The sequence below is a fragment of the Aspergillus steynii genome (assembly GCF_002849105.1).
Source record: "Aspergillus steynii IBT 23096 chromosome Unknown P170scaffold_3, whole genome shotgun sequence".
NCBI classification, from domain to species: Eukaryota; Fungi; Ascomycota; class Eurotiomycetes; order Eurotiales; family Aspergillaceae; genus Aspergillus; species Aspergillus steynii.
In genome coordinates this window covers 1,023,676-1,051,572 of record NW_020194400.1, presented here as the reverse complement: position 1 = coordinate 1,051,572, position 27,897 = coordinate 1,023,676, and the positions used below count along the sequence as shown (strand labels likewise).

Here is a 27,897-nt window from a genome sequence, read left to right as displayed (position 1 = left end):
CCCCCTCCCTCTCCCTGCCATACAAACGATGGCCACCCTATTACGGTCGCAAACCCCCGTGCAGGACGCATATGGTGCCACCGCGCAAGCCCCCGATTCCATCTCCAGTCGAGGATACGGCACGCGATCAGGCTCCCGACCCAACTCCTTCGCCGCCAGCAGTTCCGCTTACAATCTCGCTCACGGCGCTGTCGTGGAACCATCCGCCCTCCCTCGTGCCGGTCGTTTCCACGAGGACTTCGATGCGGCTACCCAACGGGGCTCCGTCGTTCTCGAGGGCCCCTCGTCCGCTGGAATGCAACGCTCCGTCTCGCAAATGTCCAGTCGCTCCGCAACCCCGACGCGATCCGGCACCGGTACTCTGAAGAAGAAATCGTCGCTCAGCAAACGAGGCAGCATGCGCCGCAGCGGGAGTAAACGCAGTTTGCGCGCCGGCAGCGTGCGCAGTCTGGTCCTTGGAGATAAGGAGAAGTATGGCGTCGAAGGCGCCGACGATCAAAACAGCGCCTTCTATATCCCCATCCCCACGGATGGAACGCCCACCGAGGTATTGGCGAATCGCTTTCAGGGTAAGTCGGGAATCCTTCTGGCGCGCCGGGCCTCCTTTTGAATACCGGTGTCTCCGCGTGAAATGCTAACGTCTCCCGCAGCGTGGCGCAAAACCCTCAAGGACCTGATCATCTTCTTCAAGGAAATCCAGAAATCCTACGAAGCCCGAGCGAAACTGTTCCTCTCGGCATCGAACGTCATTAACAACACGTCCCTTCCTCCCACATTCCTCAAATCCGGAGGTCTGGGAGATGCGACCGAAGTCCTGCGAGATTTTCACCGACAAGGCTATCTGGAGGCGACGAAGGCTGCCGAGGTGGAAAGCGAGGTCGTCAGCCAGCTGATGGGTCTCCGGAATGACCTGCAGAAGAAAACCAAGGAAATCAGGAGTCTCTCGGGAGATTTTCGGAACTCCGTGGACAAAGAAGTCGAAGCCACCCGCAAGTCGGTGCGACAGCTGCACGAATCACTCGGACTGGTCGACACCGACCCGTCCGCAACTTCGGGCAAGGGCGACCCTTTCATCGTCCGCTTGAGTGTGGATAAGCAGATCGAAAAGCAGATCGAGGAAGAGAACTATTTGCACCGGGTATGAACTCCTCTCTTTCCGATGCGCTCCTATTTCGGGAGATCTGACCGCTAATTCCATTGCGTCATGCAGGCGTTCTTGAACCTGGAAAATTCCGGTCGCGAGCTAGAGTCAATTGTGGTCAGCGAGATTCAGAAGGCCTACAACGCATATGCCAGCATTCTCAAACGGGAAGCCGACGAGACGTACGACACTGTCAACAAACTGCGGGCGGGACCGATTTCCATGCCCCACGATCACGAATGGAATTCATTCATTGCCACGACCGACGAGCTTGTCGATCCTCGAGTTCCTCTGCGAGACGTGGAGAACATTTCTTATCCAGGCAAGGATCATCCCGCCGCTGCAGAAGTTCGGTCGGGGATGCTCGAGCGTAAGAGCAAGTACCTGAAGAGCTATACGCCTGGCTGGTAAGATGCTTTTTTTTTTCCTTGTTGTTGTCCTTGTCTTCGGGGGAAAGAACCTGCTTTCTAATCCAATAATGCAGGTATGTGTTGTCTCCGACGCATCTTCACGAATTCAAGTCGGCCGATCGAGTGGCCTGGCAAACCCCGGTCATGTCGCTGTACCTCCCGGAGCAAAAGCTAGGCACGCATTCGCAGCCGGATTCGACCTCGCACAAATTCATGCTGAAGGGCCGACAGACGGGCACCATGCATCGGGGCCACTCATGGGTCTTCCGTGCAGAATCTCACGAGACCATGATGGCGTGGTACGAAGACATCGAGAGCCTGATCTCCAAGACGGGTGAAGCCCGCAATGCTTTTGTCCGGAGACATGTGCGAACGGTCAGTGGGAACAGTTATCGCACCAGCATCGACGGAGTCATGGATGAAGACGAAGCCGACCGAACGCCCTACTCGCCGGAATCTGCGGTTTTAAACCAGGAGCGGCCTGCGTCTCAGCCCCGTGAGCCGGGCGGCCGGTTCCCCAGTGATGTGCAGATAGACCGCCATTTGCAGGCCCCACTGTCGCCGTCGAGTGGAGAGAGTTCCGGTGAGAGAGACCTGCTAGCCGCGGCCGGCTCCTTGTCCGATCATTTCGATCCCAATGCCCGGCCCATGTCGAATCGTGGCATCGATGAGAATCAGTCTCGATCTGCGGCGGGTTCCGAAGGGCCTCGAAGCCCTTTTGAGCGACACGACAGCTATTACGGTGGTTGGATGAGTCCCACCGACTCTGTCGCTCGTCAGAAACAGCAGGAGGCTCAGCAAACCTATTCTGCGTCCGGGAATCAAGGCTCTCGGTTCTACCGAGATAGCTCCTCTCAACCCCAAACCTTCTTCGTCGCCGGGATGGGCTCGGGGAGCTCGCGTGATTCTTCGGTTGTACAACAGAGGAACCGGGGCGAGAGTGCATCCACTGCGCCCACCACTACCAATGTGACCGATCACACCCATAACACCGTTCCCACGTCGATCGACGAGGGCCCGGAGCCATCCATCTCAGGGTCCGAAAAGCCCCTGAACGACGCGCAGAGGAAAACCCTCGACCCTGCCGCCGAAGTCTCGTCGGCGAAGACCGTCCCCGTCATGTCGTCCGGCGGCGTCACTACCGAAGGCAAACGGCCGTCTGCTCAAAGCAAGAACAGCGTCTCAACCCTCGAACTGAGAATCCCGGGACATTACCCCCCGGCCAATGTCTCCGCCTAAACCTGAAAATATAAAAAAAAGGAAGAAAAGAAGAAAAACCAAATCAGGGGGTAAGGAAAGAGGGATGGATGTGAGGGACAGAAGAAATCAGAGCAGTCACATTCTGATCTATCCTATCACACCGACCCTTTCCTTCCCTGCAATTATTTCCTTTGTTAGTTTCCTTTGTCACTCATTCCCTTTGTTCCGATTCTTATGGTCTCGTTTCCTCTTCTCTGTACATTATTATTTTTTTCAGCTTGGATACCCGTGTTGGAGTCCGTGCTTTTTTTCATTATCTCCTTTGTTCATTCTCTCTGCCTCGTTCACGACAGCAACAAAGGAATTCGGCTCGGATTTCTGGCGTTTATCGTCCTACCGGTAACAGGTCAGGACTGGTTTGGTTGGGTTTGGTCAGGTCAGGTCCAGAGGGACCTCGGATGGGACAGGACTCACGGCAAGGCAGGATGGGATATGATTCTAAGAGGCGTCTTGGTTATATGGTTTGCTTTGATTTATGATTTCATTTCATTGCCTGTTATTTCGCTTCTCTGTACTATATTTTCAGCTTTTTCCCCCGTTATTTTTTGGTGTGTTGCTCTAGGTATTCAGGTACCTATTTGAGATCTCAATTTGAGACGTATGTTCCCATGCGTGCCTTGGTTTGGGCATTTATCCATCTATCCATCTATATATATCTATCTAAATCTATCGACGAAACTGTTGTGATCGCGCAATCTAGATCGAAATGGGATTGCTCGATTGCTTGATGAATTCATTCATGATCGTGACTTATCTATCGTATTCCTATCATTCCCTCTCCATAATCTTCTGTCGAAAGTGGAGCGATGACGTAGATCATCTCGAAGCTTGCAGTTTACAGTGTAGATATCGAGAACTGGGAGTGACAGCTTGAGTCAATGCCTAAGGCTGCGGGTATCCTACGAGATCCTAGATATCCTAGATATCGGCTCAGGCAAAACGAAAGATGGGAGACATGGGTCGAGATTCAATTGGTCCCGTACATAAAAAACAAAATCAGACCGCCGAGAGGAGTAACACGCAAGAGAAAGAAGGCACACGAGGGAATCAGATGACATGACATATTCGAATCCATCCCAAGAACAGGTCGTTGGTCTTAACCGACATCACAAAACTTTTTCTTCCTCACAAGCCTACCTGCAGGGAGAGAAAAGAAAAGAAATGAAAACAAAATAAACGGATGCGACATGGATACAATTACATGATCTGATCCTGCGTGATTCCTCCGGTCGGGTCGCCGCCGTCCATGATCGCATCGCCATGGCCGGGGTCTGCGTTCATGTACTTGACGAAGGTGATGCCGAGAGGACGGCCACCGTACTGGTAACCGGTGAATTTGGCTGGTGATATTCGTTAGCGTCCCGGTCGGCGATTCCGGGGAGCAACAGGGAAAGAACATACCAATAGCGGTCTCCGCGGTATCTGCGCTGTCAAACTGCACGACACCCGTGCCACGCGAGCGGCCGTTGGGTTCGTACTGGATCTCGGCGCGGTCAACCTTGCCGATAGTCGAGAAGAGGTCCACTAGATCCTCGTTGCAGGTCGACCAGGGCAGCTGTCATGGCATTAGCTCAATCATTCCCAGCACTCTTCCTAAGGCTAGACACGGCGAGTACTCACGTTACGGACGTAGATGACGGGGCTCTTGTCGCCACCCGAGGTGGCAAAGTCCGTGAAGGGGTTAGGCGGCACGGAGGCCACGCCCTCGAAGCCGCCGGGACCACCACCGTAGCCGCCGCCAAAGCCACCGCGACCGCCGAAACCACCAGCGAAGCCGCCACGGCCAGCGAAGCCACCGCGACCTCCGAATCCGCCACGACCGCCGAAGCCGCCGCCGAAACCACCGCGGCCGCCAAAGCCGGGACCGGCACCGGCAAAGCGGTCTTCGCGCACCTCCAGGGCTCGACCCTGCCAGTCATAGCCGTTGAAGTGTTGAATGGCATTGCGAGCGTCCTCGGGCGACTCAAAGGCGACGATACCGGAGCCCTTGGGGCGGCCGGAAGGATCGGTGTGGACATCGGCACGGATAACGGCGCCTTGTTGAGCTATAAGGAGTCGGAGTTAACGCGAGTGCCCGATGCCACAAGCAGGGGGGCAGTTTGAGACGACGTTCGCCGCGGGAGAGGGAACTTACCTGCTTGACGGAAAAGATCCTTCAGGTCTTGCCAGCCAACGTTGAAGGGGAGCTAAACAAGCCGAGATTGGTCAATAACCTGTGTCTGATCAAGTATCCTATGCAGTTACACCCATCGGACCGGGGAAAGAGGGACAACAAACATTAGCCACGTAGAGCTGACGGCCGCCGCCACCGGCACCGCCAGGAGGGCCGAAACTGCCTCCGAAACCACCGCGGCCACCACCGCCAAAGTCACCGCGGGAAGGTCCGCCGGTGAAACGGGGCTCGGGTTCACGGTCCTATATGGAAACAGGATTATCAGCACCTCATCCGTCTCGACGACCGCGGCAGGGAATCGACATACCTCGCGGACATAGACAAGTCGACCCATCAGATTCTGGTTGCTAAGCGTGGTGACGGCATTCTGCGCTTGCTCCCTAGTTGCGTATTCCACAATCCTGGCCAGGCGTCAGTCCGGTTGAATGCAAATCAACAAAAGTGTGAAGGGATCGAAAACTCACCCGCATCCCTACAATATCCCGGACAGCCAGGCCCAGCCCGTCAACCCAACAGTCCATCAAATCAAAGCCAACGAAGGGGGGGAGAGGGGAAAGCCAGAAACAGGAAAAAAGGCACAAAAAAAAAGAAAACCAGCCGCAAACTACGCATTGGCGCCCACCTTCGACATTCCATTCGGAAGCAGTAAGACGTCGGCAAAGATAACTTCTCCAGCTGTAAATCACGCGGAAAGATCATTTCCCCCTCCTGGTCAGCCACGGATTCCAAATCCAACAAGATGTAACGGACGCGGACGATAAAAAAAAACAATGAATAAACAAATCACACGCCCGACACGATATGACCCTGCTCACCCTGTCTCATAAAATCTTTCAGATGATGCCATTTGACATCGTATGATAGGTTGCCCACGTAGACACGACGGTCTTGCTGGGACGACTCGCGCACGGATTGCATCATTTGTTCTTTGGCGGAAGCGCGATCTTCGAACGAACGGGGGGGAGGCGGGTAACTGCGCCCGCCGTAACCAAAAGCTGAATGTCCTCCGGAAGGGCCAGGAGCAGCACTCATGGGCGAGCGAGAGCGATGGTCGCTGCGGCGATAATCGTCACGGCTGCGAGAACGGCTGCGCGACGAGTAGGAACGACGGCTGGAGCGTCGGGGGCTGCGCGAACGACGACGGGGAGAACGAGACCTCTCGCGCTGCGCGTGGTCAGTATCGGAGAAGGAGGCCGGCATGGACGAAAGAAAGAGGCCTGACGTGGGGGACGGCCAGGGAGTAAAAAGGGAGGAAAAGAAACGAGACGGGGGAGATAGGAAGAGGGCGGGAAGACAGAACAGGGATCGCAAGGTTACAGCTGGATGGGCCGTCGAATCGAATTGGAGAGCGCCGGGTCAGGTGACACGGGCGGAGCTGCCGGTGACAAAGCAGCGCCGCCCGTGCGAGGACCTTCGGGGGGAGGTTCAGGGGGGAGGTGGAAGGGCAGGGCAGAGCCAGGGTAGAGGCAGAAGAGATCAAGGATGCAAAAATAAAAGAAGAGATGTAAAAAAAGACGGACTGGCCGAATCCCTCCAATGCCCGCCGACCGAGCAGCCAGAGTCGACAGCCTCCCCGTGTTGTTCAAGTGGGGACCGAAGCCAGACAATCCTCGCCCAGACCAACTCCGCGTGGGAACTCCTCCCAGCCGTCGCAGGCTTGCAACGAATCTCACCATCTGTTTCCCTCCGGAGAAAGTTGGGGGTTTCAGCGCACGAGGGAAATTAACGAGAGAGAGAGTGAGTGACGGGGGAAAGGAGGAAGGGACCAGAGTATAGAGGGAGAGGTGCACCGGGAAGAAACGCCCATCAACTGCCCGTTCAACCCGAGAAAACCGGCCGTAAGATGAAGATGAAAATGAAAATAAAAATAACATAAAATAAAGAAGCGCAACTTACTTGATACGGTCGATAAACGTCAGCTGGAGATCAAGCCGGGGAAAGGTAAGCCACAAAAAACCGACGGGATGGGAACGGACAATGACGAAGGAAGAAAGAAAGGGCAGATGGAGAGAGAAGGGGGAAGAAAGGGGGGAGAGGAGAGGGAGGAAAGGAAAGACTGGAAGCGAGCACGAGATAAAGGAGGGTGCAAGCGGGGAGATGGCAGCCTTCACTTCTGTCAGACACGACACCGCATGGCCGGTGTGATTGGCCTTGCCCAGTCACTCCGGGATGCATTCAGCAGCTGGGATTCAGCCCGTCTCGGTGCCTTACAGTAGCTCCAGAGAATGGCTGGCCAGTCCAATCAGAGCCGATGACTCGGAAGGTCCTCGCGAGACCCAAAGAATGTCGATGGAGATGGGGATGGAGAGGGCGCTGGAGATGGAGATGGAGCTGGAGCTGGAGCTGGGGACGGGGGGATGCAGATGGGGATAGTCGGGAGACACGGGGTGATGGGGATGGAGACGGATGAAAAGAAATACCACTCCAACACTCACCCATGATGAGCGTGGATGCGCAATCCGGAGTATGCGTGGGTTGCAGTGGACGATGGAGATGGAGATGGAGATAGATAAAGGTGAAGGTGAAGACAGACAATTGGGAGAGCAGAAGACGCGACGAGAGACAGGGATGTATTGAAGACAGAAAGACAGAAAGACAGAAGAAGAAGAAGAAGGAAAGAAGAAGCGGAGACGCAGCGGAGGTGCACGCCGGAGAGGCTAAATATATATTAAGATTAAGGATGAAGGCAGTTCGCGATGCCACTTTCTGCCCCTCTGGACGTATCCAATTCCCCGCTTCTGTCATTCATCAATCATCACTCATCAATCATATCATAGTGTCCCATACTCCGTACAATAATAAATAAACCCGTCACTCGATCCACCGCCATTCGCAGTCTTGGCTCCGCTCAGGCCATCGCTTAAGCCCACCCGTGGATCTTTTCTTTCGTGATTTCTCTCTCTTCGTTCTGTCTCTCAATTATCCATTCTCTCCAATTCCCCCAACATGGCCCATCCCACTCTTCTCTCGCGCTCCCCCTCCTTCCTGGCTCCCTCGCGACGCTGTCTCTTCTCTCTCCCCGCCTCTTCCTCCGTCGCCGCCTCTCAATCCCGTCGTCTCCATCGCCTGTCCACCACCACCACCACCAGCAAATCCCTCCAGACCAACTCTCCCCGTCTCTCAAACCGCCTCATCCCCTCCAACTACTCACCCTCTCCTCGCTCCTACCACTCGCAACATCACCCCGACCCGCCCGTCCACGAATACACCAACTCGCAAACCACCATCCTCTCCGCCGCCCTCCGGCACATCCCGCAGCATGGCTTCACCCGCGACGCATTGACCCTGGGCGCCCGCGACGCCGGCTTCCTCGACGTCTCCGTGCAGCTGTTCCCGCGCGCCGAGTTCGACCTGATCCTGTTCTGGCTGGCCAGTCGCCGCGGTCTGCTGCGCGCCAGCGTCGACGACGGCCTCTTGCTCCCGTATGCCGACGCCTCCGTGGATCAGAAAATCAAGGTCCTCCTGATGGAGCGGCTGCGCATGAACGTCGACATTAGACACCAGTGGCAGGATGTATGTTTCTCCCTCTCCCTCTGCCTCCTTTAATTCTACGCTACCCTACCCTACGTGGGAATCTACATGAGATGCTAACGGAATCCGACAGGCCCTGGCCCTCATGTCCCTCCCCAGCAACGTCCCCCTCTCGCTCTCCGAACTGCACGCCCTCTCCGACGACGTCCTGAACCTGGCCGGTGACTCCTCTGTCGACGCCGCATGGTACACCAAGCGGCTGTCTGTCTCCGCCATCTTCGCCTCCGCCGAGGTCGTCATGACCCGCGAAGCTCCCGGCTCTGGCCTCGCGGACACCGAGGCCTTCGTCGACCGCCGCGTCGAGGATGTCAAGGCCCTCGGCGACAAGGTGTCCGGCGTCAAGCAGTGCTTGGGGTTCATGGGTTCCACGGCGGTCGGGCTGGGGAGGAGTTGGGGGTTGAAGATTTAGTTCCTTGCCTTTTAAGTCCCTCTTGTTGGATTGAGGGGGTGAATTTGTATTTGTATTGTCGTGTACAGTAGTTATAATTACATTGGTTGCCGTCTACATATCTATCTCTATAATGCATCATGCGAGGCCATATTTACAGGTCCAACCCAACAACCCACCTTAGCAAACTCCCCTAATCCGAATCCCCCTGCCAATCCTCATCCCTCTCCCTCTTCTCCCGCGCCTGCTTTTCCCGCGCCAGCTTCTCCCGCAACCGATTCTCCAACTTCGCAACCCACCCGTCCTCGCCGATCAAGTCTCGGATGGCGGTGCGGTTCGGCGTGAGATCCCACCACGGCTCGCGCCTCTTCTTCTCGTCGGACCGCTTCCAATGCTGGTGGCGCTTGAGGTCGTACGCGCGGTGCCGAACGATATACCGCAGCTGTCCGACCAGCCGCTTGTTCGGCTCCACGCCCGTCACCTCCATCTCCCGCAGAATCATGATCACCCCGGGCAGATCCAGGCACCCGTTCCACGTGAAGTGGATCATCTCGCAGTACAGGTCCGCCGACGCGCCGAGCACGGCGAACGCGCGCCCCTGCGACTTGATCGTCGCCCGGAACTGGCTGATCAGCGCCGACTGCGGGAAGTGGATGGAGAGGAGTCGGAACGCCGCGTGCAGCATCTTGGGGTACAGCGAGCTCACCACCGCTGCGGCGGGGACTTCGGGGGGCAGGTCGAGGAGTTCGGCGAGGGCGGCGGTGGGGTCGGGGGTGGAGTCCGAGTCCGAGGCTGTGGTGGTGCTGGTGGTGCTGGCGGCGGCGCTCTGGGCGTTTTCGAGATGGTGGAGCATGGAGAAGATGCGGTCCTTGCAGACTTCCCACAGGGCTTGGTCGTCTTTTTCGACGCTGGCTTCGAGCGCAGCCTCGGTCTTTGCGGCCTCGCGTCGGACGACGATGGCGATCGCCTGGTCCATGGGGAGGCTTTCGCTGGCGAGCATCTGCGAGATCTCTTCGCTGCTGAAGACCCTGTCGTAGAATTCGTTCTCCATGGCGGCGTCTTCGGCGCTCTGCGCATCGAATGCCCGTTTGGCGTCGGCATCCCAACCTTTTGGTTTCTTCTTACCCTGCTTCCGAACGTCCTGCAGCACCGAGTCGAAGATCCATGAGATATGGGCCATTTCGCTGCGATCCCTGTGGCTCAATTCAGAAGACGGCTGCCATGCTTCGACTCGAGACTCCCCGTGATCCTCACCCCCCTCCTCAGGCTTTGAGTCCTTTTCCTTGTCCCCTTCAATCTGCTTCAGCAGGTCGCTGAAGACCTGCTTCTCGCCGCGGGTCATACTCGGCGTCTTCGGTTTGGACGGAACCTTCGACGGCGCCGCCGAGACCGCGCGTCGTTGCAGGTAACTTCGCCGCGGCTTGGGGAGGGGGGTTTCCGGCGCGGGTTCCCCAGAAGATGTTATATTCGAGCCATGCCGGGGCTTGTCCTCGCTTTTCGTGGTCGGGGAGGCTTTCGACGTAGAATACGACGAGCGGAATGTCGACGGAGCCGCTCGACGGCTCAGAAGCGACGTCGACAGCGTAGGGGTTTGATACAAGAACGGGGTGAGGGAGCTGCGCGCCGACAGCGCTAGCCAGTGGCGAGACATGCGTGGCTTCTGGCTTCTGGCAGGGCGTGGAATGTGCGTCGTCTATAGTCCAAGGCCTGCTAGCGTGCAGGTTTGATTCTGCCGATCTAGAGATGATCGGATTCCCATTAACGCGCCCCACGTGACCACGCGGTGTGCCGGCGGACGCGCTCTTCCGTCGCATCGCATCGCTGCATTTACTGTCAGTCTTGGGATCTATTCATGTCCATTTGACGGAGTTCTCCAATCGACCTGTTAAATTATAAACTCCTGGAAAATATCCAACAGCTATGGGCAACGAGGAAATCTCCGACTTCGAGAAACAGCGTCTCGCCAACATCGCCGAACGCGATGCGCTGCTTAAGAAACTCTCGCTAGAGGCGAAATCCGCCGGCGTCTTCCCGCCGAAGATGTCCAAGGGCTCGTCCGGCGGAGACCAAAACAAGGCGAAAAAGAAGGCCCCCGCCAAGAAGGTGAAGCAGGAGCCGGAGCCGGCGCTGCCCCGGCGCATGTCCTCGCGGATCAGGGGCATTGCGGCGGAGAGCGAGGTTGCGAAGCGCAAGGCCGAAGAGCAGTACGAAGCTGCGCAGGAGGTGGAGCGGGCGAAGCGACTGCGGAAATCGGATTCGTTCTCGTTCAATGAGATGCTGGTGTCTGGACAAAAGCTTAGCGGCGATGGGTTGATCGGCGTGGACGTGGTCACGAAGGGCGTGGCCATGCCGTATCAACGGACCTTTGATGATGAGGACATCAAGAAGACAACGGATAAGGATCTCAAGGCATTGAGGGAGGAGATGAGTGGGTTGAATCTGTGGGAGGCGTGGGAGCCCAGTAGTATGACATCCCCGTTGACATCCTGTTTCCCTCGAGTTCGTTCCCTTGCTCACATTCGACTGTCAATAGGAATCAAAATCACCCCCGAACGAGTCTACGCCATGACTCTTCATCCCTCCGAGGCGAAACCCCTCGTCTTCGCCGGTGACAAGATGGGCCATCTCGGTGTGCTAGACGCATCGCAGGAAAAGCCCACATCCGCCGTCAAACACGAAGACGACGACGACGACGACGACGACGACGACGACGACCCTGACCCCGTCCTGACCACTCTCAAACCCCACACGCGCACCATCAGCTCGATGACCATCCACCCATCCAAGCCCACGCACCTCTACACCGCCAGCTACGACAGCTCCATCCGCGAAATGGACCTCGAAAAGACGACCTCCGTCGAGCGCTACGCCCCGGAGTCCACGTCCACAGACGTCCCCATCTCCGGCATCGACATGGCCGCCGATGACCCGAACGTGCTCTACTGGACGACCCTGGAGGGCGAATTCGGACGGCACGACATGCGCGCATCCTCCAAGCGCAACGCCGTCGCGACATGGCGTCTGTCTGAGAAGAAAATCGGCGGCTTCTCCCTCTGCCCGACGCAGCCGCACTTTATCGCAACCGCCAGTCTCGACCGCACCATGCGCCTGTGGGACATTCGCAAACTCTCGCATGACGACCCCGTGCCTGTCGGCGAGCACCAGAGTCGCCTGTCCGTCTCGCATGCCGCCTTCAACAGCATCGGCCAGATCGCGACCTCCTCGTACGATGATACCCTGAAGATCTACGACTTCGGCGCCAAGGGCCTCCCCTCGTGGGAACCCGGCCACACCCTCCCCGAGAATCAGATGAAGCCGGACACCGTCGTGCGGCATAACTGCCAGACGGGCCGATGGGTGACTATGTAGGTTTCCCCCCAGACCATACCATCTCCTAAGTAGACAGTCCAACAACATCAACTAACCAGCTCATTCAATCCAGCCTGCGCCCCCAATGGCAACAGAACCCGCAGTCCGCCATCCAGCGATTCTGCATCGGCAACATGAACCGATTCGTCGACATCTACAGCGGCTCGGGCGACCAGCTTGCCCAGCTCGGGGGCGACGGCATCACGGCGGTGCCTGCCGTGGCGGTCTTCCACCGCAGTAAGAACTGGGTTGCGGCCGGCACGGCCAGTGGGAAGGTCTGTTTGTGGATGTGAGAGATGGTAGGTAGGTCTGTGTTTTGGATCTTGGTTACTATCACCTCCCTCTGTTGGAAACCTGAGGATCTCGCTATTCATATGCCGGTCTTTCTTCGGCCCTCATCATTTGTTATCATAGCATATAGAGTAAGAATTAATGTTTGAATGAATCAAATCCTACCTTCGATTAATCACATATTACATAGTACTTTCCTCAAAGCAAATATTGATATCAATAACCCAGTAGGTATATGGAAGGTAAAGTACCCATGTTCATCTATGCCGGTATAGAAGAAGAGAATGATAAAGACTATTTACACAAATCGATAAGACTGCTATTTCCTGCAGCCAGTCCAATAAAAAGGATCCAATGTGACCTTTTCGCATCCCGAGCAGGTGAGTTATGTTTCTCGAACACTGCTGGTAGGATCTCGTGTTCACGCACACATAATAAAGAAAGGAAATAAGAGATAAGAAAAAAGAGCAGTCCGAGCAGGGTATCAACACCATGACAAATGCTTTCCAAAAAAAAGGTAGTAAGAAGGGAAAGTGCGTTAAATCATGAGCACATGTGGAAGTAGTCAGAGAGGGGTGGAAGGGGACAAAAATGTACATCAGAAGATGCAGGGACTTGCTCTCACAAGAACCCTGTGTGTTATACAAAACGGAAACAAGCGAGAAACGGGAGAGAACAAGAGGAAAATGCCACCTGCCGATTGTCTAATCAAACCAGGCCACCATTTCTTTCTGTTGTTTTTGTTTTTCTTTTGTTCTTTCTTTCTTTCTTTTTTGTGCTCCAAAACAAAAAAAAGATCAACGTAAATGCGATATCAGTAGAACCTGCCATATAGTGCCAAGTGAGATGAGGAGCACGAAATCTCTGCTCTATATTTACTTAGAAGTCATTTCGAAGTTCTTCCCGAGATTGTTGCTGAGCGTTGTCTCGGTCCTTTGCTTTCCGTCGCGATGGCGCCGGAACAAAGTCGAAAAATCGGTACTTGCTCGTCGTTTCCCGAGTGATGCTAGACCGACGTGCCGACTTGGAGGTATCCGCGGTGTATTCAAGAGAATAGGTGGAGGAGTTCTTGGAACTGCTGGTGCTGTCTCGGGGATCGGGCCATCGCGGAATCGAAAAGGGCACACGGCTTTGGTCCCAAGTGGCGGATGAGGAACTCGGAGGCGTTTCATCATCGGCTTCGGCGGCATAATCCGTCGACCGACGGGGGAGAGACGGCCGCGATGCGAAGTAACCAATCGAGTTTCGCTGGTTCCCAGCAACAGATGCCGACCCTACCACTGCGGTCTCCGTAGCCGGAGTCGTGGGCTTGGAGCTGTCCTCGTAGAAAGTAGCCGATCGTTCCATCGAATCAACCAACTCTTCCCATTTGATTTCAAGATTTCCGCTTGGACGCTCGGCTTGCTCAGCCTTCTGCAGACATTCTCGAGTACGCTGCTGAAGGCGAAGGGCCACCTCATGGAATTTCCCGACAGCCTGATCGATGTCTTCAAGGCCGCCGAGTCTCTCCGGTGCCACGTCGAGCCATATCCTGATCAAATTGGCGAAGCTCCGGGCGTGGTCGATCAAGAACGGAAGACTGGGGAACCCTTCGCGTGAGGTGGGTGGTAAGCGGCCGAGGATTTGAATGGGCGTGGCATAGGAGGGCGTGACAATCGGAGCCGGCCGGTCTGCAGGTATAGCGCAGATGGAATCGACGAATGTCTTGAAATCCGAGCGATTGCTGACCAAGAACTTGTTCATCGGCTCCATCCAAGGTTCCTTGCTACCGAAGGTGGTCATGTTGGCCAGGCCTTGCAGTGCCTTTGCGATCAGTGTCAAAGTACGTTGAGCACGTGGACGAGGGTGATCTGTTTTCCGTCAGAAAGGCAAGACATAAGGAGAATAAGAGAGGAAGAGAGAGACGGGAAAGGACTTGAAACATTAAAGCGGACGTGAGACATACCTTTAAGCAGCCCGAAAAGTTTCGGGTTCAGAATTGCTGGACAGAAGAATCGCAAGAACAAAAAGCCCGAGACACTGCTGTAGGTCACCGTCCGAAGAAAGTCGCCGTAGCGATCTTCAGCACAAGCTCTGATGTGCCTGAAGATAAGTCTTAGCTCCGCGGGACACCGAGAAGCCGACCCAGCGATGGCTTTCCAAACACCGGTGGTGAGAGCGACCAGGTTCCTCCAGTTCCGTTCCAGGTCGTCTGAACGGTTCAGGCGTGACGGGTCGATTTCGCATTCCGGATCACTCTCATCGATGTCGCGTAGTCGCTCGCCAATGGTTTCTTCCAGGTATTCTTTCCCGAGACGACGCATGTGGAAGTCGAGTGCCTTGGTGAGCAGCGAGTTCCCCCGGAAGAGTAGGTTCGCCTCCACGGTGGCAGTGCGCCCCATATCTCTTACCAGGACCTCCCGATCGTGCCCCGATTCTCTCGAGTCATTGGAATGGATTCTGGTGGTATAGCGCAGTCGGTTTGCCGTGGATTCCTTGTGCACGCCATCTATCTCGTCTTCCACCAAGGCAGAGATCCACTCGACAGTGGTGCCCGACACTTGATATATGTTCAACAGAGCCTCCGACAGCTGGTTGAGCTCGGAAGACATGACGTGAGCCATATTGATGGTCAGGCCGTTGGTGAAGGAATGAAGAAGTTCGGACATGGGCGCATATTCGTGGGACATGAGAACGACCGTCTCTTCCATTCGAGCCCTCATCAGCATCTCGCCTACAGGCTGGTCCCGATTATCCAGGATCGGCCACCATTTCTCAATCTCCACGCCGGGTTCCAGGTCGTCCAGTCGTAAATCTACCCGCCCGTGCGTGGCATCGTGAGAGGAGATCTCGACGTCATCCAGCGCACGCGAAGAGCCCGTGTCTTGGGACAAGGCATAGGACCCGTGGGAAATGAGCGTCCAGTCTTTCTGCGTAGGGTTGAGGGTCTTGACGAGGATCGAGGCTTGCGACAAGACGGGTGGGAGGTCGTGGAACTCAAAGTCCTCTCGCCAAAAGGGATTTGCGATACGGTATTTGACGGCGGTTTTGGCTCGTATCTCGCCATCGAGTAGGATTTCCGTGTAATAATCATTGATAGCAGATGTCGGAACCGAGTTGCTGTGGGACCGGGACTGCTTTCGGCTTCGCGGGGTCTCCTCCGCCTTGTTGCGATAGAGCTTCGCCTCCGTCACTCGAATGCTCAGATTCCTCTCAATCCTGAACATGTCTGCCATCGACGGCGTGCTCGTTTCGGTGGGCGCAGACGTTTTGGTGGGATCATCTTCGATCGACGATTCCGGTCCGTAGAGCTCCGGGATGGTGAAGGCGCGCAAAAGCACAAACCACACTTCAAAGAGGACTCGGCTTTCAAGAGCGAGATATACGGGGCGAGTCAATCCCGACACCGCGTGTGCGGCGTACTGCGGGTAGATGGCAATGCAGAATTCGTCCTCCAGAACGGAGGAGTTCAGCTTCTGCACCGCACATCGGGAGAGTTGTGACAATTGAATGCACGCCACCAGGGTGATGTCGGACTCGGTGAACAGCTTGAATACCCCATTCTCCTGCAAGGTGCAGCTGACTTTCTGCCACGACGACGATAGAGCGCGCTGCTGACGGTAGGTCGAAACGCGCCGACCCGAAGACGGCCGGGCTCCCGACGCACTGGGCCTGTCCCAGAGAAGCATTTTGCCCACCTTGATTATAGCCGCATCTTTCTGCACCGTGCTCTCGGAATTCCGTCGCCGGTCGGTCAGACGGCGGTCGCCAATTGCGACGGATTGGGGTTTGGTCATTTTGTTCTGGACGCCCTTCGGTCTGATCGGTTGCCAACACAGCAAGGCGGCGAGCCAGGAATCGAAGGTCTCACTTACATGGGGGCGCAACTCGACGCCGAGACCGGAGGTGAAGGTTGATACGCTGAGATAATTCGTCCGAAGTTCCGGGTCGACGAGCGAGCGTACCTGGCAGCCACGAAGGTCGGGGATGAGTGTCTTGGCCAATGCCGGCTCGCCCTTCGCCTGGTAGATCAGGCTCCCCGTGGCAACGTTGATGGCACAGTAACCCGACGTCCAGGCGGTTGTGGAAGCCGTTCGAAAGGAAAGAATGCCGTGCATCCGTCCGCAGGTGGTCTTCATCAGCTGCAGGATCTTGGTGGCATCCGTACTCGATAGGGGGGAGGAAGTCTGGCCCGTGTTCAGGCTGGCCAGGAGGCTCGAGCTCAGCGGCGTTTTGCTTAATCGTTGGCGACCGAGGGATTGGCTGAAATAGGTGGGCGATTGGATGGAGGGAAATCCGATGGAGGCGGACGATTGCTCGTCGGGCGACTTCACCTGCGAGGCCGTGGTGTTAATGGAGCCCAGACGATTCCGCGTCCGGGTGAGAAACGAGTTGGGGGAGATTTCGCTGCGCTGGTCATCCAAGGTCGTCGTTCGGGATCGCGCCCGCTGGCTCCTCGATTCCACCTGAGCCTCATCTTCATCCCCCGCCGAGTAGTAAGGGTGGAAATCGCGGCGCGCCTCCAGGTCGGAAGCTCTCGTCCGGGCGGTGACACGAGGAGAGGGAGCTGCGCTCGACGAGAGATACTCCGTCTCCGACAAGGGTGACTGGTTGGTGGCCTCCTGGGTGGAGTCCGGCGTCACCGTCCGGATGCCGGTATCCCTGAAGCTGTCGGGGTAGACCATCCCATGGCGATCTTTGGAGGATGATTTCTTGCTGGGGCGGCGTTCCACCGGACGACTGTATGATCCTTGGCTGACCGAGTTCCTTTTGAACCCATTCGACGATTCCGACTCCATGTTTTCCCGCAACGCACGATGAAATCGGGTGGCAGCGGCACTCGCAAGAGGTCGCTACAAAACACACAAGATGACGAGAGACGCACACTTTTTTTTATAAGAATTTTTTTTCTTTGGACACACAAACACGGTATATTCTCGGCTGAAATGTTACCTCGCAGCACGTTGGCAACCAACGTACGCTGCGCAACCGTCCTCGAACAATTGAGGGCCTTTGTCGTCCAATGGGTCGCTAGCTGAACGCATGGAGTCCGGGGAGGTGGAGGGAGATAAAGTCGCACATTCGATCGAGGCCGGCGCGTTAATATACGGGCGATGGGGATGGACTGGGCAGCGACACGGCGTTCGAATTGGGTCAGGGGGGGCGGAGGGGGAGAGAGAGAGGGAAGTGGGAGGGGGAAGAGAAACGAGGAAAGAAGAGAGCGACGGGAGTGTGGATAATAAGAAAGAGAAGAGACAAAAAAATCCCAATGGAAAAAAGAAAGAAGAGACGAAGAAGAGGAGGGGAGGGGGGGAAACAAGAAGCAAATCCAATCCGATTCCAGAAAGAAAAGAAAAAAGAAAAAGAAAGTCAGGACGAGCTGCGCAAGTGCGGTGAGTGTCGAAGTCTGAGCATCGAAAGCCTCTCCGGTCGGTTACGGTGGCCCCGGAGGGATGGAAGACCTTCTTTCTACTCATCACCAGTTTTACATCATTTGGTATACATCGCCTCCATTTGGATTTGAAAATTGAATTGTTCCCTCTGATTGACTCCTTTATTTCAATATCTACCTTACGCTGTCATGATTTCATTTCCTATACAGCGGGTGCTGGCCAGATGCACCCTGACGGCGTGCGTTTGAACGCTGCAGATTGCTTGTTTGGTACGACGTCAGCCAGTCCGTCCAAGTGGGGAGTTGAAATTGCACTATCAATCATGGTGGCAGACTGCAGTTTGCCCGGGACAATCAACGCAGGCCTTCTGATGCTCTACGGAGTACTCTGTACACAGCGGCTGTGGATGTTACGCATGGGATACTGTTAGGTCTCCCGTGCAGAGTGACCGTCCTGACTCGAGACGATCAAGTCTCCGAGCAAATTCCGAGAGAAGGGACGACTAGTTCAGTAGTCCGACGGGTATCCCACGCAATGACTGCCCTAAAGTCTTGCTCTGCGATCGTAATCATAAGGAATACCCCGAAGCATCTTCCTCCCCGGGATGGTTGGCATCATCACTGGGCTCGTTACTTGGCTCGCCAGCCAAGAATCCATGGTCATGGTCCCATCCCAATTCTCCCAGCAGCTTCAAGGGATGCATTTCCCCCTCTTCGGGTCTGGGATTTTATTTGGCCAGGAATCAGCTCGACCGAATTGTTGGGCGCGGGTCTCTTGAGAATTGAGATCCACCGTGATCCGGGCCGGTATATGGAGGATGGGACATCATTGCCCGGAAATCAGGATCCTTTCTAGTTTCTACCCAAAGCGATCGCTCGCGCACTGGGATTGGTTATGTTTTCTGAGTAGTCGAGTCTTCCAGACTCCCCATTGACTGCCCCTCTACCGAGAGAAATGGATGGGTGGTCAACCGGCCATAGTAAGGTACCATTGCCATTCCGGCAACGAATCCACTTGGAGAGACTCCAGGATGGCCCAATTGCCACGGGAGTACGAGGTTTAATCTAAACCAAACTAATAGTGCTCTTCTTTCTCTTCGTTTCCTTCCCCACGACTCGTATCGTTGTGAGTGATTGGGGGAGACTTATTAGTTGTGGTTTTCTCCTAATTCGAGGCGACCTGCCTCGCCTCCCCCTATCTCCGAGAGTCTGGAATGCGCCGATAAAGTCAAAAACACCATTGACGGACGGACGACGCACGGCTGCTTCAGCTGACAGGAAGTTAAAATTCATCTGGAATGTGGTCAATCGACGCAGGGATTTTGGGGCCTTAGTCTCATGCGCCCAGATCGCCCACGTCTTGTCCTGGACTCTCCGGACGGACGGACGTAAGTAGAGGGCCATCATCTGCGAGCCAAGTCAAGGTACGGAGGAGCGACGTTCAGGCATCATCACACCATGCGTGGGAAAAGAAAGCAAATCCTCCCCAACCGGGACGCGGCTGTGGCCCTCACGCTGCAAGCCATTTGCGCTACGGGGTTTGGGGCTCAAGATAGTTGGCGCTAGACGCACTAGAGCTGTGTGGCTCCTGCCATTCTCGTCCATGCTTTGGAGATAACCTCCGAATGCACGCACGCTCTCCGCTGCGGCCAGAGCAGGCGGATGGTCTAGAACGGATGTCTCTGCAGTCTGCAGTCTCTCGTTGATCGCTCCCAGAATCAAGAAGAGAGAGGCCATGGATGCTCCATTGAGGTGCCGGGGAAAGACGTTCTTGGGCATACTTCGCTCACCTCACCGGCTGTGGATCCTGAGCTGATTTTTTTTTTCTTTCTTCCAATTCGAGTCTTTGGTCAACAGGGCGAGACCAATGACCGTAGGAAGTATTACTCCGAGTAGTACGGAGTAGGTAAGGTAATATCGAGGAAGCGAACATGGAACAAAGAAAAGCGAAAACGAGCGCCACTCCTCCCCGGGCAGGAAGAGAGGGGGAGTGCCTGAAGATACCTCAGGCCTCCCCGCACGAACCAGAGAAGAAGATCCCGTGAGCAGCGCATGACTCGTGTCGTCAGAGACTCCCGCCGCCTCCACCCCGGGTCCCGTGACTCGGCCTTCTGTCCGCCGCCCGTCACATGACGCTGGTTGCTGCCTGAGGCAGGCGCAGTCATGCGCCCTGACCGCCTGCATCATCGCGGCTTATCACGAGGGCGTCGTCAACCACCTGCCGTCCAACTGCTTTGGCATGCCTGCAGTCCACTGCTATTTCGCTCATGAGACAGGTTATTGCCCGTGAAAGCCCCTAGAAATCTTTGGGTAGAATCGTGCTCTTTCTGGTCCAATTTGTTGGCTCCTAGTTTCTCTGAAATTGCCCTTAGTTACTTCGTACCTTCCTTCTGGCCCTCGCTCGGCCCTTTCGTTGTCGGCAGTCCTACATGAATGGCCCTTTAACTGACCGCATAGTCCCCCGGCTTCCGGGCCGCTGCGATGTACTGATACCCTCGACAGTCGAAGACCTTCCATAGTTCATCGTTACTGAACCCACCTATACGCCATTCAAGATGATGGCATCAAACATCTTGTCCCGGATCCTCCCTCCCAACGGTTCCCCATCGGTATACGAGACCATCCGACAACATGACGCGGATTCCGAAAACTCAGATGTGGAGGAACGCGCGGGCCTGGTGCCGGAAGATCACCGGGACGAAGAATATACGAACCGGGAGCTGGAGGAAGCGATGGCCGATGCTGGGAGGGATGAGATGTCGAGTCCAACTCCAAGTGAGCCGTTCCTGACTCACCGCAGCCCGCAAAGGGTTGCTGAGGGTAGGGATCAAGGCCCGTCCGGATCTCGTCGTCGCAGGCTCAGTCGACCCCGTTGGATGCAGGCCTCCTCGTCGCCACATCATGACCCTGATGATGGAGATGACGACGTGCCAGCCTCCCTCTACGTCGAGGGGCGACAGGACGATGATGAATTAAAGCAGCGACTCCCTCCGCCTCCCCCCTCCCATAATCGTCGGAGCCAGGAACCCGCAGTACCTGGGCCTTCCTCTGGAGGCGATCGGGCCCGCTGGGAATCCACCAGGGAGCAGTTGCCCTTGCATACGAACCACCAGAGGCACCGTCCGGGGATGATTTGGTCCTTGGGACATCCGAGCCTGGCCACGGTAGACCCCAAGGAGAAAGCGCTATGGATGTGGGCGAATGTGGAGAACCTGGATAACTTCTTGAAGGACGTCTATACGTATTTTCTAGGAAATGGGATCTGGTCCATATTGCTGGACCGGTTCCTTGGTCTTCTGTACGCCTGTCCTTCCCCTTCGATCTGCTTTTGCCATAGTGGCAACTCGGGATGAAGGTGCTAATTCTCGACTGTAGGACATTTGCGTTTGTGGTCGGCTTCAGCACGTTTCTGACGAACTGCATTGACTACCGCAGTGTACGCGGCAGCAAGACCTTGGATGACATCCTCATCCAGAAATGCACCAAGAAAATGTCCATGTCTTCCACCCTCTTACTTTGGCTGCTTACGTTCTTCTGGATCGGCAAGGCCTTCCAGTATGTCTTGGACATTCGAAGGCTCAAGCACATGCATGATTTCTACCATTATCTACTCAACGTGTCCGACGCCGAGATCCAGACAATCTCCTGGCAAGAAGTTGTCAGCCGGCTGATGGTGTTGAGAGACTCAAATCCCGCCACGGCTGGTGCAGTTTCTGCAACGCATCGCAGGTTTATGGGCAGTCAATCCAAGCAGCGAATGGATGCCCACGATATTGCCAATCGGCTGATGCGCAAAGAGAACTACCTCATTGCTCTGGTAAACAAAGACATCTTGGATCTGACGCTCCCTATTCCGTTCCTCCGAAACCGACAACTGTTTTCGCAGACCCTGGAGTGGAACATCAACCTCTGCATCATGGACTATGTGTTTAACGAGCAAGGCCAAGTGCGGACTTTGTTCCTGAGGGACACCCACCGGAAAGCGTTGAGTGAGGGCCTGCGGCGGCGTTTTATACTTGCAGGCATCATGAATATCTTTGTAGCCCCGTTCATCGTGGTCTATTTTCTGATGCATTACTTTTTCCGTTACTTCAACGAGTTCAAGAAAAACCCGTCCCAGATCGGATCTCGGCAGTACACCCCTTTGGCCGAGTGGAAATTCCGGGAGTTCAACGAGCTCTGGCATCTCTTTGAGCGTCGGCTGAATATGTCGTATCCCTTTGCCAGTCGATACATCGACCAGTTCCCCAAAGACAAGGCCGTCCAGCTGGCTGGCTTCGTGGCATTTGTCTCCGGCGCCCTGGCCTCCGTCTTAGCCCTGGCATCGATTGTGGACCCCGAACTATTCTTGGGCTTTGAGATCACGCCCGACCGCACAGTCCTCTTCTACCTTGGTGTTTTTGGGTCTATCTGGGCCTTTGCTCGGGGCGTGGTTCCCGAGGAGGCCAATGTGTTTGATCCCGAATATGCCCTGCTCGAGGTGATCAATTTTACCCATTATTTGCCAAATCACTGGAAGGGCCGACTGCACAGCGATGACGTCCGGCGGGATTTTGCCACGCTATACCAGGTCAAGATCGTCATATTCTTGGAGGAGATTCTCAGCATGATCTTCACGCCCTTTATCCTCTGGTTCAGCCTGCCCAAGTGCAGTGATCGACTCATCGATTTCTTTCGCGAGTTCACCGTGCATGTGGACGGGATGGGCTATCTTTGCTCGTTTGCCGTCTTCGACTTCAAGAAAGGCACCAACCAGATCTCCCAGGGCGATACCGGGCGGCGCGACCCCGCGAGGCAGGACCTCCGAGCGGACTACTTCTCGACGAAGGACGGCAAGATGCTCGCGTCCTACTACGGATTTCTGGATCACTACGGAGGCACGCGGCCTGCCCACCCGGCTGCGAAGCGGCAGTTCCATCCTCCGCCTGCGTTCCCAACAATGGGATCACCCTCGATGGTCGATCCTGGCAATGTCGGCGATCGACAGTCTATCGTAGGAGTTCCCCGGTTTGGTCCGCCGGGGTTGGGAGACTCGGTTCTATTGGATCCCCATCACCAGCCATCTGCATCGGGGTTCCGAACCAGCAATCGCAACCCCGCCTATTCCCGCTATCGGGCCTCGCGTCCTTCGCGACCAGTCTCCGATCCCCTGGAGGACGAGGAATCACCGTCCGCGGAGACGCGCAGCCCGGCCGTCAAGAAATCGCCACACCACGCAGCCGTCGGCGGCAGTGACAGCAACCTCGGCGATTCGTGGCGCGTCAACCTGATGGGTGATATCGAGGAAGACGACGGCGAGGAAGAGGGAGAGAATGTGGATGCCATTGCCGGGGGTGCAGGCGTGCTGGGTCTCATCCAGCAGTTTCAGAAGGTCAACAAGGACAACCGGGGCCGGAACACCGTAGGCATTTGACCTTGCTTTTCTCTGGCGTATTTTGGTGATAGATAGATAGGGTTATATACCGCTGTGCCCTCATTCCACCTGGTTGGAACTTGAGTAACGTTTTAGTAACGACTGATCCGGAGTTGACATTGCTTTTTTTTTTTTTTTTTTTTTTTTTTTTCTCTTGTCCCTTCATGTTCCACTTAATTTTGTCAACTGTTCTGCATCGGAGCCCTATGCTGTGCACTATTTTTTGACACATGGAAATTACGTTCGACGGAGTCGATCAACCAGAGCGAAGAAATTCATCCCTGTCACAGATAAATGGATCGAGTCGCCCGACTGGAGCAGCGCAAGCCCCTTGCGGTGAATTTCCATGGTGGAAGTGATAGCCGGACGGGATTTTCCCTCCTGGTAGGGTCGCAGAGTTATAAATAGAAACACTGCAGGGACCGATGGATTCACATTCATCCTTGCGAGATCATATCGACGGCCATTCGTGGATCCTCCAGGCCGAGCGACATGGGCGTCGTTGACGGTGCTCAGCGCTGACCGACTTCAGGGGGATCACTGTCATCTTCGGGCGATCCAGCTGGAATGTGTCTGTCGGTCTCTGCTCGCCTTCTGGAACCTCGGGATCATCTCTTCGCTGATCCGGGGCATTTTTCCATGCGGTGGACGGACGCAATGCAATCGGATTCGACACGCATCGTATCTTCAGGCGAGGACCGGTACTCCGTCCGTACTCGTAGAGCGATAGATAGATTAAAGCCAGCAGGAAAGAGGAAGCGCCGGGACTTTGATTGCCAGGACGAAAGGCCTCCTGATCACTGGGCCCAAAAAATGGCACCGAAAAGAAGGTCTCGGCCTCTTGGCTCTGCGGGTGCAACCGTGTCGGGTTGATTTGATTGTCGTCGTCGTCTCTCTTCTTCTTCTTCTTCTCGCCTGCGTCTCCTGTCATCCATTTCCTTCTCTCCGGCAAAATATCAACGTCCACCATGGGAGGCGTCTGATTTCCACCATTCATCGTCCCTCGTTCGCTCGCTTGTTCTCTTCGTTTGCCTGGGGTTTGCAGCCGACCCGGATCAGTATGACCTAAACGAAATCCCCCTGCTGAACAAATGGTTTGATTGGGTTTGCATTGCCTTTGTCTGGACTGGAACTGAATCGAATTGGGTTTTTGCGATTGTTCACTGAAAGGGTCTCGTGATTGTTGATTCCCCCGTCACTCTTTTTTTCGTCGTCTCGCTTCCCTTCGGCCTGTTGGCCCATTTTCTCGTCCTCCTTTCTGTGGACTTTGACTTTTTCCCCCTCTTCTCTTTCCTTGTCGTACCCTGGTCAATTTAGCTTGGGTCTATTGTTCTATACTCTCCGGTTTTCCCTTTCTCTGTGTTTCCCTCTTTAGATTAGATCAGTTGGTGGGCTTTGTCTCACCTTTGGCCCCCAGGGTGAGGCCCATCCACCACCATGTTTCGAGCCCGTCGATATCGAGGCCTGCTGGCCTTCGCTGCCATCTTTGTGTTGGCCGTCATTCATTTTACTTCCTCTCGAGCAGACACTTCGACCGTCTCGCTTGACATTCCTCCGCCACACGTGGACCAACCCGACCCCGTCTCGCCCATTCTGCCCGCCGCCGATAAACAAAAGGAGCCGGCCGGTTCCTCACCACCTCCGTCGCAAGAGGTTCTTCCCGATTCTCCTGTCTCCCAGCAGTCGACGGATTCGAATGTCTCCGACTCCGATTCCAAGCCCGATGCTTCCTCCCCCGACCAGCCTGCGGGCGAGAGCTCGCCCGACACGCCGGAACGCCCTCAGCCCTCCAACGAGTCGCATAAACTCAAAGGCGGACACCTTCTCTTCCCCGGGGCCCATGGCCAGGATGCTCTGAAGGTAGAGCCTGCGCCGAACCCGAGACCTCACTGGAGGAAGGTTCCGGAGAATTTCCCCATTGCGCCCGAAGACATGATCAAGCTGCCGGCCGGCAGGTCCAAGACGCTTCCGAAGCTACAGGCCAAATTCCGGGATGAGACTTCGACCGAAAGGATGAAGCGCATCGATCGACTGTCAACCATCCGGTCTGCCTTTGAGCATGCGTGGAGCGGATACAAGGCATCGGCAATGGGCCACGACGAGCTCAAACCCCTGCGGGGTGGGTTCCGTGACACTTTCAATGGCTGGGGAGCGACACTGGTTGACACCCTGGACACGCTATGGATCATGGACTTGAAAGAGGAATTTTCAATTGCCGTCGACCAGGTCAAGAAGATCGATTTCACCACCACCAAATCGGACCAGATCCCGATCTTCGAGGTGGCCATTCGGTATATGGGCGGTCTGCTCGGCGCATACGATATCTCCGGACATAAGTATGATATCCTTCTCGAGAAGGCGACCGAGCTGGGGGAGATTTTGATTGGCGCTTTCGATACCCCGAACCGAATGCCGATCCTCTACTATAACTGGGCACCGTAGGTTGCACCGCATGCCGGGGAGCCGTTGAATATGCTAGCTGACACTATGCCTCGCAGAGACTACGCTGCTCAACAACACCACGCCGATGGAAAGGCGGTCCTCGCCGAACTGGGCTCTCTCTCCGTGGAATTGACCCGTCTAGCCCAACTGACGAAGGATAGCAAGTACTACGACGCTATTGCTCGGATTACGAACGAGCTCGAGCAGTACCAGAGCAAGACGAGTATGCCCGGTCTGTGGCCTCTTCATGTCGATGCCTCCGGGTGCAGAAAGAACAACAACCCGCCCCATCCTGCCAACAGGCGCGTGGACGTTCCAACCCCCGTTCAGAAGCCGGACGCGGGCCCAACGGACGCGGAGAGCTACAAGAACCTTTTTGAAGACCACCAGAAGAGAGGGCTTCCCGATAACGCGGAACCGGCCACATACAATAACCCGGTAAAAGAATCGAATCCTCAACCGAACAACCCGGTGAAAGAGTCGAGTCATAGAGCGAACGGAAAGGCTATGCCGCCTGTGACGGAGTGTACCGAAGGTCTCACCAGCCCAACATCCGCCATCGACAAATACGGACTGGGCGGCCAAGCCGACTCGACATACGAATACCTTCCCAAGGAGTATATGCTCCTGGGTGGTCTCAATGATCAATATCGAACCATGTACGAGAGCGCCATGAAGGCGGCTCGTGAGCACATTATCTACCAGCCGATGATCAAGGACGTTCGCAACATCCGGTTCACGGCCACCGTTGGCGTTCCTAAACCCGGGTTGGCGGGCAAGGTTTCCCATTCCTACGAAGCAACCCACCTGGCTTGCTTTACCGGTGGCATGGTCGGCATTGGGGCCAAACTCTTCGGAATCGAGGGCGATATGGACCTCGCCGCCAAGCTTACGGATGGCTGTGTGTGGGCGTACGAGTCTACCAAGACCGGCATTATGCCCGAGCACTTCCTTGTTGTTCCCTGCGACAACGATGGGCCATGTGTGTGGAATGAGACTGCGTACTGGAGGACATTAGATCCGTACGCGGAAAAGCGAGAGCATGCTGCATTGGCTGCAGCGGGCCAAAAGCAGGAAATCGCCCGGGACAGTCAGGATTTGACTCCTGGTAGCGAAGCATCTGCTTCTGCGTCGGCATCGGCATCTGCCACATCAGTCGCCGGTTCCCACAAGCATCACGGCAAACGGTCCCCCGAACGCGGCAATTGGCATGTCATTGCATCGCCTACATCGAAGCCGAAGGCCAAGTCGGCGGATACCGATATTACGGACCGGGACACCAAAAAGTTGGGACTGGTTTCCCACGAGGAATTCGTCAGCGCACGGATTGAGAACGAGCGCCTGTTCCCCGGTGCCGTCAGCATTCCCCGTCGCGAGTATCTTCTCCGGCCGGAGGCGATTGAGTCCGTCTTTGTCATGTACCGTCTCACGGGCAACAACTACTGGCGCGAGAAGGGATGGAAGATGTTCGAAGCCGTCGCCAAGTATACTCGCACCGAGCTGGCGCACAGCACCATCAACGATGTCACGTCCGAGGGCCCCCGGGCGCAAGACCACATGCAGTCCTTCTGGCTCGCCGAGACGCTGAAATACTTTTACCTGCTCTTCAGCGACCCCAGCGTCGTCAACCTTGATGAATATGTATTGTAAGTACCCGGGCCCACTCGGTTCACAATCTAAGGAGACATACTGACCGGCCTTGCGTTATAGAAACAGCGAAGCTCACCCGTTGAAGCGACCCGAGTACTAGATGCTCGGTGGATTGTATATTGGAGGAGTGAGAGGCTGAACATACCACACATTCACTTTTGTTGTTTGCATTGTAAAAGCACTGATACCATGTTTTATTTGTTTCCCCAGCACAGTACATGAGCATTATTGACCGGCCCAACGGGAGGAGTCCTTGACGATACTTTTGTTGTTCTGTTTCAATGTGATTTATTTCTTTGGACTTTTTTTTTTTTTTCTTTTCTTCTTTTCTCTTTTCTATTCTTCCTCCTTTGGAATACTCTAGGGCCGGTGTGGGAATAAGGAACCTTGTATTGTTATTGTTATATACTATCGTGAACTAAAGTGAACGAGAGCGCCAGCCTTGCAGAACGTTATTT

At 55.5% G+C, this 27,897-nt stretch overlaps 10 protein-coding genes across 10 annotated transcripts; 6 read left to right on the top strand and 4 right to left on the bottom strand.

The window, feature by feature from the left end:
• Positions 1–28: 28 nt before the first annotated feature.
• Positions 29–2,790, top strand: P170DRAFT_445595 (SLM1 family PH domain-containing protein; the record flags this gene model as incomplete). Its single annotated transcript, XM_024850726.1, has 4 exons — positions 29–569; positions 651–1,138; positions 1,211–1,548; positions 1,626–2,790. 4 exons carry the CDS (start codon positions 29–31, stop codon positions 2,788–2,790), a joined length of 2,532 nt encoding a protein of 843 aa, XP_024705548.1.
• Positions 2,791–2,887: 97 nt separating this feature from the next.
• On the top strand, positions 2,888–3,560 carry P170DRAFT_139946 (uncharacterized protein). Its single transcript, XM_024842459.1, has one exon. The coding sequence runs from the start codon at positions 2,986–2,988 to the stop codon at positions 3,391–3,393; it is 408 nt and encodes a 135-aa protein (XP_024705547.1). The 5' UTR covers positions 2,888–2,985; the 3' UTR covers positions 3,394–3,560.
• Positions 3,561–3,937: 377 nt separating this feature from the next.
• Positions 3,938–6,322, bottom strand: P170DRAFT_139689 (RNP domain protein). The gene is made up of 9 exons (XM_024842458.1): positions 5,800–6,322; positions 5,607–5,659; positions 5,449–5,456; positions 5,292–5,385; positions 5,089–5,226; positions 4,946–4,997; positions 4,432–4,856; positions 4,213–4,366; positions 3,938–4,151 (listed from the first exon to the last, which is right to left on the bottom strand). The coding sequence occupies exons 1-9, from the start codon at positions 6,182–6,184 to the stop codon at positions 4,009–4,011; spliced, it is 1,452 nt and encodes a 483-aa protein (XP_024705546.1). The 5' UTR covers positions 6,185–6,322; the 3' UTR covers positions 3,938–4,008.
• Positions 6,323–7,730: 1,408 nt separating this feature from the next.
• P170DRAFT_380747 (uncharacterized protein) lies at positions 7,731–9,021 on the top strand. Its single transcript, XM_024845543.1, has 2 exons — positions 7,731–8,497; positions 8,589–9,021. Exons 1-2 carry the CDS (start codon positions 7,931–7,933, stop codon positions 8,922–8,924), a joined length of 903 nt encoding a protein of 300 aa, XP_024705545.1. The 5' UTR covers positions 7,731–7,930; the 3' UTR covers positions 8,925–9,021.
• On the bottom strand, positions 8,997–10,615 carry P170DRAFT_435438 (uncharacterized protein). Its single transcript, XM_024848933.1, has one exon. The coding sequence runs from the start codon at positions 10,243–10,245 to the stop codon at positions 9,097–9,099; it is 1,149 nt and encodes a 382-aa protein (XP_024705544.1). The 5' UTR covers positions 10,246–10,615; the 3' UTR covers positions 8,997–9,096.
• A 137-nt stretch (positions 10,616–10,752) lies between these two features.
• On the top strand, positions 10,753–12,699 carry P170DRAFT_508452 (WD domain protein). The gene is made up of 3 exons (XM_024854575.1): positions 10,753–11,367; positions 11,437–12,268; positions 12,346–12,699. Exons 1-3 carry the CDS (start codon positions 10,824–10,826, stop codon positions 12,563–12,565), a joined length of 1,596 nt encoding a protein of 531 aa, XP_024705543.1. The 5' UTR covers positions 10,753–10,823; the 3' UTR covers positions 12,566–12,699.
• A 743-nt stretch (positions 12,700–13,442) lies between these two features.
• On the bottom strand, positions 13,443–17,341 carry P170DRAFT_445592 (GTPase-activating protein BUD2; the record flags this gene model as incomplete). Its single annotated transcript, XM_024850725.1, has 2 exons — positions 13,443–14,413; positions 14,509–17,341. The coding sequence occupies 2 exons, from the start codon at positions 17,339–17,341 to the stop codon at positions 13,443–13,445; spliced, it is 3,804 nt and encodes a 1,267-aa protein (XP_024705542.1).
• A 2,820-nt stretch (positions 17,342–20,161) lies between these two features.
• atgI (autophagy protein ATG9) lies at positions 20,162–23,470 on the top strand. The gene is made up of 2 exons (XM_024846567.1): positions 20,162–21,232; positions 21,310–23,470. Exons 1-2 carry the CDS (start codon positions 20,490–20,492, stop codon positions 23,345–23,347), a joined length of 2,781 nt encoding a protein of 926 aa, XP_024705541.1. The 5' UTR covers positions 20,162–20,489; the 3' UTR covers positions 23,348–23,470.
• A 328-nt stretch (positions 23,471–23,798) lies between these two features.
• P170DRAFT_473807 (uncharacterized protein) lies at positions 23,799–24,344 on the bottom strand (the record flags this gene model as incomplete). The annotated part of the gene is made up of 1 exon (XM_024853081.1): positions 23,799–24,344. The coding sequence occupies one exon, from the start codon at positions 24,342–24,344 to the stop codon at positions 23,799–23,801; it is 546 nt and encodes a 181-aa protein (XP_024705540.1).
• Positions 24,345–24,784: 440 nt separating this feature from the next.
• Positions 24,785–27,539, top strand: P170DRAFT_354476 (class I alpha-mannosidase 1A; the record flags this gene model as incomplete). The annotated part of the gene is made up of 3 exons (XM_024844035.1): positions 24,785–25,785; positions 25,846–27,435; positions 27,500–27,539. 3 exons carry the CDS (start codon positions 24,785–24,787, stop codon positions 27,537–27,539), a joined length of 2,631 nt encoding a protein of 876 aa, XP_024705539.1.
• Between the last annotated feature and the right edge of the window lie 358 nt (positions 27,540–27,897).